Source organism: Cherax quadricarinatus, chromosome 21, assembly GCF_038502225.1.
Source record: "Cherax quadricarinatus isolate ZL_2023a chromosome 21, ASM3850222v1, whole genome shotgun sequence".
NCBI classification, from domain to species: Eukaryota; Metazoa; Arthropoda; class Malacostraca; order Decapoda; family Parastacidae; genus Cherax; species Cherax quadricarinatus.
In genome coordinates this window covers 8,950,931-8,960,930 of record NC_091312.1, presented here as the reverse complement: position 1 = coordinate 8,960,930, position 10,000 = coordinate 8,950,931, and the positions used below count along the sequence as shown (strand labels likewise).

General features: G+C 43.4%; 1 protein-coding gene across 50 annotated transcripts in view; it reads left to right on the top strand.

The window, feature by feature from the left end:
• shot (dystonin-like protein short stop) overlaps positions 1 to 10,000 on the top strand; it is a 956,738-nt gene that overhangs the window by 677,659 nt on the left and 269,079 nt on the right. For all 50 annotated transcript variants that reach the window (XR_011392260.1, XM_070087199.1, XM_070087187.1 and 47 more), the window contains one exon: positions 3,188 to 3,351. Coding sequence is in view for 49 of the 50 variants with exons in the window: in XM_070087199.1 (XP_069943300.1) it covers positions 3,188 to 3,351 (164 nt within the window). In the remaining variant the exon portion in view is untranslated. The remainder of the gene's footprint in view (positions 1 to 3,187; positions 3,352 to 10,000) is intronic.

Sequence of the window (10,000 nt, the reverse complement as noted above, 5' to 3'; positions counted from 1 at the left end):
TTTTCCTTCCCTTACGTCATTTTCATATTACTTTTGCCCTCTGTCTGCCGTGACTTTCTTAAGTCTTCCTTGCCCCCTTCATCCTTAGCATTTGATCTCTGTCATAATCTTACGTGGTTGTCAAGCAATTTCGGTTCTATTGTTTTTAGTTGCTGATGCTGTATCATTTTCAAATTGCTTTGTCTTGTATGTAGTCACCTATTTGTATTTAAGGGCGTTGAATCTGGGCTCCAGACCCCGCCTTCTTTTAGACTACTACGGCTGGCTTTACTGGTTCTGACTTCTTGGAGTTTACTATGCCTATTCTTGAAATTGCATATTGAATTTGTCTCCATTTCCTTAGTGAACGTATTTTCTATCACCCAGAAACAAAAGAAACACCTCCTAACACCATTCCCATGACTCGTAAGTTTCTTTAGCTTCCACCAGTGTATGTACTTTGTTCTTGGTTCTTGTAATGCAAATTGTACTTGGAGTGTGGCTGTGATCCAAGAGGCGGTTAAGAAAAAAACTTGTTATACTTTTCTTTTTAATCTATTTCAGATAGTCTATTCCTATCTGCCTGTCAACTCTTTATATTTTAGTTAGGTCGTAAATATGAGTGTGTTTTGTAGAATGTTTTAGCCTCGCAGCAGAAACTATCAACAAAGCAGCAGTCAGGACTTCCTTCTTAAAAACACAGTTCATGGGAAGGATGACCTTGGGTAGAGTCCTCTGCTTGTCGGGGGGAAGGGGGAGATAAGAAAGAACTCAGGAAACGGAAAAGAGGGAGTTGAGGGGTGAAGGGGAAGGATATATACATCTGGAGTGGATGATGTGTATGACAAAATAGAGAGGAAAGGAGAGGGGAAGGGGAAGGCCGAGTTTTTTGGTTAAATGTTGGAGTAGTTTGGTTGGGGAGGATTAGGAATTAATGGAGAAGGAAATTGTGTAGAAGAGAAGTGGCCTGAAACTGCGTGGATGGGTAGAGGAAAGAAATACGACGTACAGGGAACGATAGAAGCAGGAGACGCGACGTACAGGGAACGATAGAGGTAGATGACACGACGTACAGGGAACGATAGAGGCAGGAGACACGACGTACGGAGAACGATAGACCCAGGAGACACGACGTACGGGGAACGATAGAGGCAGGAGACACGACGTACAGGGAACGATAGAGGCAGGAGACACGACGTACAGGGAACGATAGAGGCAGGAGACACGACGTACAGGGAACGATAGAGGCAGGAAACACGACGTACAGGGAACGATAGAAGCAGGAGACACCACGTACAGGGAACGATAGAGGCAGGAGACACCACGTACAGGGAACGATAGAGGCAGGGGATACGACGTACAGGGAACAATATAGACAGGAGGCACGACATGGGGATAAAGATAAAGGCAGGAGACATCGTTGGTGAACACGAGGTGCAAGTGGGGGGACACATGACATTTTCCTCATACATGTGTTTGCTCCTACCTGCAGAGGGATCGACCCACCATCTTTCTGTGTGGATGGGTTGCTGTCTCACTGGTGGGAGGTGTTCAGCTCTGTAGAGGGTCATATTGATATCCCCGCCCCTCTGCTCACCCTGTGTGTTATATTCCTCTATTCAAAGTACTACCTTCAGATATTCAAAGTACTACCTTCAGAGTACCACCAGTTTAAACATTAATGCCTCTCATCCTTACAACAAGTAATACGTTCAAATCTGAATGTGTAATATTTTCCTCATCTTCCTCGTTGATGGATATACCGCCGCGTGGTTTTCTAATTTAGTTATTTGTAGTTTAATGTACGTTTTTACAAGCTTCTGTAACCTAATTAAATTAACTTAAATTATATTTTGTTTATTTAAGTTAAGAAAACAAGCAACATTTAAGAAACTGACGTAGAGCAAAATGTCAAAAATTATAATTTTAAGTAACGTGAGAATTGTTATGTTATGGAACCTCTTACTAGTAAATAATGCGATCCTTTCATTGCTCTTTAGTAATTCGAGTCAGAAATGTCTTAGTTTTTTTTTAAATATTAACACATATAAGGTATGTATAACATTTTTATTAAAGAAAACTGTAAAACATATGGGGTAAAGTGAGCCTTAATAATGGGGGAACTAGTGATCCTTCATTAAGAAGCGTAGTAAGTGATGTGACCTTTGATAATTAAGGCGGGGCTGGTTGGCCGGCGCAGGAGAGGTCAACACACGCTGACGTCAGCTAAAACTTGTATGTGTGTGGGGGGGGAGGATAAAATCTGTAAAATTAGTTTTTACTGCACTTCCATTGTAATATCCTGGTAGACACTGCCTTTCCGTCATTCGAGTATGAAACGATAGCCTGTTAAATGTTTTGTACTCTGGCAGGATTCGTGGTCTTTTTCTGTTTCAAGAGCATCAAAGTTAATAATATAATGATATCTTTATTTCTACTAGTACATGCACAAGGTATACAGGTCTAGCTAACATCAGTAAATAGCAAAATAAGGCACAATACCGTAAAAGTCGGATCGAAACGTCGTCGTAAGCTCCTCTCTTCTGTGTGCAGGTTATTTGTGTATGACGTCAATGACATACTACTTTATAAAAAAGCCACTTGTTATGCAGATCATTTCGGGCAAATTAGGTCAGTTTTGTCCCAGGATGCGACCCACACCAGTCGACTAACACTCAGGTACCCATTTTACTGATGGGTGAACATGGACAACAGGTGTCTTACGGAAACACGTCCTAATGTTTTCCAGCCGTACCGGAGATTCGAACTCCGGACCTCAGTGTGTGAGTTGAGTGCACTATCGATCGAACTAGTAAGTAGATCTACTTGCATTTGCTGTACAATTGTATCTGATAACCTGTTATATCTTATTTTCAATTAAGGCCTGTTATAAGACCAGGAATGATTAACAAATCGTCTTGAAAGTCGACAGATATGATTATCCTAACAAGGAATATATTATTTGATATTCTCTTTATTGATCTTGGCAGATTATATATTGCTATCAAAAAAATTACACTAATTTTGTGGCGAAGCGTTTGATAGATATTTAAATAATTCCTTGTTTGTCTTCGAGAGTGTTGTCTTGATGCTGGTGACTCAAAATCCGAAGAACTGATCGAACCTGATAATCTTATATATGTCAGACGCCGTATGGCCGCTTTCTTATGAATATAATAATAATATAAATATTTGTCTTGGCTTGCAGATCTCTGACATCATGGTGGGTCAGGCGGAGAACCTGACGGCCAAGGAGGCGCTGCTCCGCTGGGCCCGCAACACCACCCATAAGTACCCTAGCGTCGACGTCAAGAACTTCACCACCTCGTGGAGGGACGGCCTTGCCTTCGTCGCAATCATCCACAGAAATAGGTGAGTTGGGCACTTCTTCTCGTCCCTGTTTGCATAGAAACAGATGAATTAGGTCCTTCGTCAGGCACTTTTTCTTATTTCTTCACATCGTCCCCATTATCCACAGAATCAGATGAGTTGGGAAATATTGGCACCCTCTTCCTGTTTTTTTCGACACTGCACTTGTGACTTCGCCTGTAGACTCTCCAGGGGTGTCGCAGGTGGGGCCTAGACCTCACTACAGTGGTGTGTGTGATGGGCGTTGGTTTGGTGCACTTCCGGGGAGTGTGTGATTCTTTTATCACGTCCATCACACATATAACTACAGTATATTTCATAAGTTTAGCATATTTTTGTTACACCTCCGCTTCGTATCCATCCTCCAACCATCCTGGAGGCTTACACCTCCTCACATTTCTGGGCTGTGTGTTTTATCAGACGATTAACGGACGAAGATTAATCCTCCACCATGTCCTGCTTAGTATCCCAGACGGATTTGGCTGTTTATGTAAAATGTGATAGTAATTTAGCAATCAGTGCTACCATCGTTGCTGTATTGTTACAGTCACGTCCGTTCCTGGCTGCTGCTAGCTCCATCATTGTGGCAGGAATACTGGTAGGTGAGCTGAGGTGCTGAACGTGTGATGCTAGTCGTTATGCCTCGGTGAGCATGCTTTGTTCCTGTGGAAAATTCCATAAACGGGTCCTCCGATAAAAAAAAAAATATCCCGAATTTGTTGCCATTGATACTTTAATATCACAATATGTCAGTTGGTCTAATCTAAAGATCACGACGTAACTTGATCCTAGCCGTCTCCTCGCCTCCCACTTTCTTTGTTTTCTTACTCGTTCGCAGTATGACAATAACCCGGACGGATTGAAACGCCGTCCAGTTGTCATTATAAATTTGTGCTTTAATGAGAGGCCAACACACACACACACACACACACACAGGCGGGGCCAGGAGCTCGGACTCGATCCCCGCAACCTCAACTAGGTGAGTACAACTAGGTGAGTACACACACACACACACACACACACACACACACACACACACACACACACACACACACACACACACACACACACACACACACACACACTCATACATATGCACACGCACGCATGCACGCGAGGATCGACAAATGGCCTTACAGCAAATCACCTCACGTGTGTGTGCGTGTGTTTTATGTATAATTGTATATGTATGTGTTTGTGAGTGCACAATTGTGTTATTCAGTCAGCTTAATGTCTCCACAACCTCTCAGACATGGTCTGCTGGCCTTCTTCATCTCTTCGTGTCTTACCATACATACACTCGTGACATTTTATTTTTTTCTCGGTTTACTTTTTCGCTGTGTCATACAATCATCATAATTTGAACTACTGCAATACGTGATTACAATCACTATAATGGTAGTAGCCAGTTTAAAAGAGTTGGTAAAGTCTTGCTTACCCAAACACAGTGTCTGTAAATACTGTTAACTGTGCAGTGACGTAGGTTATTGTTGTTATGTGCTCCTCCTCGGTAACATAACCGGGTCCAGACACTCATTGCTCCCTTGTCGGAGTTTATAGGTTAGAACCTATAACGTTACTCTGACCCCTCAGGTTTAGCTCTTAAATCAATTAATAATAATAATAATTCTGGGTTTGTGGTAATACATGTATTTGGCGTGGGTGTATGTTGTGTGGGTCCAGGTGTATTTCGTATTGTGCTCAGTCTTGCACACGCTTTGAGTAAACCTGACGGTGATTCACCAGTTAATGAACCAGAAGTGTATTAAATGTTAAAACAAATGCTTTAACCCAAAGCACTTAAAATGGATGGGTGAGCGAGTGGCGGAGTCTGATGGGTGTGTATGCTGCAGCGACTAGGGGAGGGGTGCTAGAGACGCTTTCAGAGGTTCTTGCCAAGTCAGTGCATGTCGTCAGCCCGAGAATAGGTTCCCACCACTGCCATGACGTCAGGAACTCATGAAGTCCTTTATACTGGGCTTTCTGGCAGCGATGGTGGTTGTGTTGACTCACGTGTTTAGCTATAGTTTGTTGTGCACTGTCAGGCTGCGGGTATCCCAGCCTCTGGCGTCCCTCAGTTTCCCATATTTAATAAAATGATCCCTCCACACACCATTTGGTTTTCGTTCTTTTGAGGAGTTCATCGTGGAAACTTTTTGCTTTTTATTTGATCAGTCTCCCGCAACTACCCACAAACTTTCATTTGTTTTTCTCATGTATATGATACGTTTAAGACGTAATTATCAGCCTAGTCTCTGTATGGCATCTCGCTTAATGCATAATAAACCAACAATTTGTATAAGCTGGTACATCTGCACGTAAACTCGTTACTTGTTGTATTGGCTTTAAGAAACACTGGGTTCCTCAATACAAGAAATTGAACGTAAAGACAACACTGATGTGACGCTCTTAGTACACAGTCACGTAGCAGCATTTTGCTGTAAACACGACTACGTGGCACCATTTTGTTAGTAAACGCTTCCACGTGACATTTTGTTAGTACACACGTACAGTCGAACATACGTCTTCTTAAACAAGTGAAGACTACTACGTGGCTACATTTCCATAGTATACTACCTTTGAGGTTATTAAAAACATACCTTGATTAAATGTATTTCATTAGTAAGTAAAAAAAAAAAAGAAAATTCGTATTTATCATTTTAAACAAAACCACTTGGTCATTTATCATTCGTAATAAAATTACATGTAACACACATATTGTAGCATCATGTGAAAGCACACCCACGTGGCTCACCATCATTGGTACACAGTTTCCTCGTGTATTTTCTTCCTCCAACGAAATTATCCACAACACAAATGTATCCCGAAGTGGGGTCATAGAGCCAAGGGGCATCTGTTTCAGGGGAGCCCCAAAGTTTGCGCCTCAAGTCGTACTGTCACCCTAGGTCCCTTCGTTTTTCTTAGGGGTATTCTGTACGCACGGCCTCCTAGAGAGATAGAGATACATGATAATATATACCTGGAAAATACTCGAGGGCCTGGTCCCAAATCTGCACACTGCCTAACATACTGGAGTGAGGGATATGGGAAGTGTAAAATAAACCCAGTGAGGAGCAGGGGTGCGGTGGGGACAATAAGGGAACACTGTATAAACATCCGGGGTCCGAGACTATTCAACATCTTACCAGAAGATATCAGAAACACGGCTGGAACAAGTGTAGAAGCCTTCAAGAGGAAACTAGACAAGTATCTTCACCAGGTGCCAGATCAACCAGGCTGTGATGGATATGTGGGGCGGCGGGCCTCCAGCAGCAACAGCCTGGTTGACCAGGCAAGCCTGGCCCATGGCCGGGCTCAGAGAGTAGATAAACTCTCGAAACTCTTCAAAGGTATATCAAATGTATATCCTATCACCTGGTCCTGTTCCATCTGCACTTGCTTCTTGTAGGGTTGTGTCTAAGTCTAGCTTGGTGAAAGCGCTGTAACAGATATCTTATTGCGAGTGAAAATACAACTCTGGAATTTATTATTGGTTTGCGGAAAAAGTTGGGCTACCTAATAATAATGAGATTTGGAAGATTTGTACTTGATAGTCATAGGTATATAATTGTTTTCCTCCATAACTATGGCACTGAAAAGTTCAGCTTCCGATAGTCAGTGAAATGTGGTTGTCCTAAATACAACTGTGGTTAATGATCTTTTAATCTTATTGCATCTTATGAGGATTGGTCTCCTACATAGTAGCTGTTAGTTATTCAGTTGCTAACAACCAACGTAAAGTAATTGACGGGCACGCGAGTCAGGATTAAACGGACTCTGCAAAATGTAGCCAATCGGAATGTGTGCTACAGTTGCTTCGTCTGTTAAGTGACATCTGCTTGGTAGCTACTGTTGTTAGATTCTTGCTCTTCCCGCGCATCCCAGACATTGTTGACTGTTGATGAAGCGTAGATAAGTATGTTTGGTCTGGCTGTGGCCAGAGGTAGCCAGGTGTGAAGGCTTGTTGGGTGTGAAAGTGGCCCCCTGCGTCAGGAAGGGTGTCTCTCCCACTCACCTGTAATCACACTCAGTTATCTGTTATTACAGGAGGTTATATATAATTACATGTGGTTACCTTTTACTGTGACGGAAATAACTACCAGGGGTCACTATTATAACCAGAGGGCGATTGTGATAAGCGTTGGAATTATGTGCTACGCTTTAGAGTTGGGTAAGTCATGAGAGATGATGTCTCTGTCAGGGATGTTTGACTGTCCACTGAGGGAGCAAAGGACAAGATCATTTAAGTCACTTTCACACACTGAGAATAATAAAAATATTTCGAACTTTAAATAACTCCAATGTCAACCATGACAGTTTACACTTTCTATTAAATATTATTTTTCATGGTTATCACGTCATGGTTTTTTTATAGGAAGTAAAATCAGGGCGAGTGAAGCTATTTAGTAAGTGGTGCCTTGAATGAATGTTCTCTAGCACTAGCTGTATGGTGAGACCATGGATGGAGCACCCAGATTCGTGTGTCCTTGGCCCCTTTCCCCCACACACTCCCATTCGAAACCCATGGTCATCCCCGTTACCCCTTTCTCCTCAAAGACTAATGAGCGTTACCCCTTCCTCTGGCCCCCAGGTCTTATCCTTGGGTCTCATGTCATTACTTTTAGATTCTCTGATGACTTCAGGTTCTCTTACTTTTGCTTCGTCATTTTTTTGTGCTGCATTAGCTTGTTCCCCCTTGTTCTTCTGTGTGAGTGTGCCTCAGGGAAGGTGCCATGAACCACCTGTGAATTTTCCCTGCCCACCTGTTGTGTTGTCAGCACGATACTGTCAGCTGTGTGCGCGCTCGCTCACATATTTGTGGTTGCAGGGGTCGATTCACAGCTCCTGGCCCCGCCTCTTCGCTGGTCAGTACTAGGTCCACTCTCCCTGCTCCATGAGCTTTGTCGTCTTGAAGCTATATATGGATCCTGCCTTCACTACATCACTCTCCAGAGTGTTCCACTTCCTGACAACGCTATTACTAAAGAAATACTTCCTAACATCCCCATGACTCGTCTGGGCTTTCAACTTCCAGTTGTGTCCACTTGTTGCTGTTTCTCCTCTCTGAAACATCCTGTCCTTGCCCACCCTGTCAATTCCTCTCAGTATTTTATATGTTGTTATCATGTCCCCCCCCCCATCTCTCCTGTCTTTCAGTGTCGTCAGGTTGATTTCCCTTAACCTATCCTCGTAGGACATACCCCTTAGCTCCGGGACTAGTTTTGTTGCAAACTTTTGTACTTTCTCTAATTTCTTGACGTGTTTGACCAGGTGTGAGTTCCATACTGGTGCTGCGTACTACAATATGGACCTGACATACACGGTGTACAGTTTTGAATGATTCCTTACTCAGGTATCGAAACATTATCCTTAGGTTTGCCGGGCGTCCATATGCTGCAGCAGTTATTTGGGTGGTGTGCGCCCCATGAGGTGTGCGGTATTATATTCACCCCAAGATCCTTTTCCTCCTTTTCCTTGAGTGAGGTTTGCAGTCTTTAGACCCCCTTCACTTTCCCCAATCTTCACGACTTTGCATTTGGTGGGGTTAAACTCCAGGAGCCAGTTGTTGGACCAGGCTTGCAGCCTTTCCAGAACCCTTTGTAGTCCCACCTGATTCTCATCCACTTGAATTCTTCGCATTAGCTTCACATCGTCTGAATCTATTCCTTCCGCCATGTCATTCCCATATACCAGAAAGAGCACCGGCCCTAGGACTGACCCTTGTGGAATTCCGCTCGTTACAGGCACCCACTCTGACACCTCGTCACGTACCATCACTCTTCGTTTCCTTCCTGTCAAGTATTATCTGATCTATTGCAGTGCCTTTCCTGTTATACCTGCCTGAGCCTCTAGCTTTTCCACTAATCTCTTGTATGGAACTGTGTCGAAGGCCTTCTTGTAGTCCAAGAAAATGCAGTCTACCCTCCCTCTTTCTCTCGTCTTACTTCTGTCACCTTGTCGTAAAACTAAAGTAGGTTTGTGTCGCAGGATTTTCCCTCCCTAAAACTGTGCTGGTTATCGTGTATAAACTCATTCCTTTCTAGGTGCTCGACCAGTCTTTTCCTGATAAGCTTCTCCATGACTGCATACTATGTATGTCAGTGACACTGGTTTGTAGTTTAATGTCACCTGCCTGTCTTCTTTCTTAAAGACTGGGACTACATTTGCTGTCTTCCACACCTCAGGTAGTTGCCCTGTTTCGATAGATGTGTTGACGATTATTATTAGTTGCACACATAGTGCCACTGCTCTCTCAGAACCCACGGAGAGATGTCCGGTCCCACCGCCTTTGAGGTACCTAGCTCACTTAGCCTCTTCACCTCCTATGTTGTATATAGTGTGTCCAGTACTTGTTGGTGTACCCTTCCATCCTGGTTTCCTGGAGTCTTTTCTGTCTCCACTGAAAACTTCCTTGAATCTCGTGTTGAGCTCTTCACATACTTCTTTGTCGTTTCTTGTGATCGCCCCTCCTTCCTTCCTAATCTGATTACCTGATCCTTGACTGTTGTTTTACCCCTGATGTGGCTGTACAGCAGCTTTGGGTCAGATTTGGATTTCTCGTATTGCCGCTGGGCCTCCCTCCTTATCCATGTGTATTCATTTCTGTCTCTTCTGCTAATCTCCTTATTTTCCTGGGTCTTTTATCTTCTAT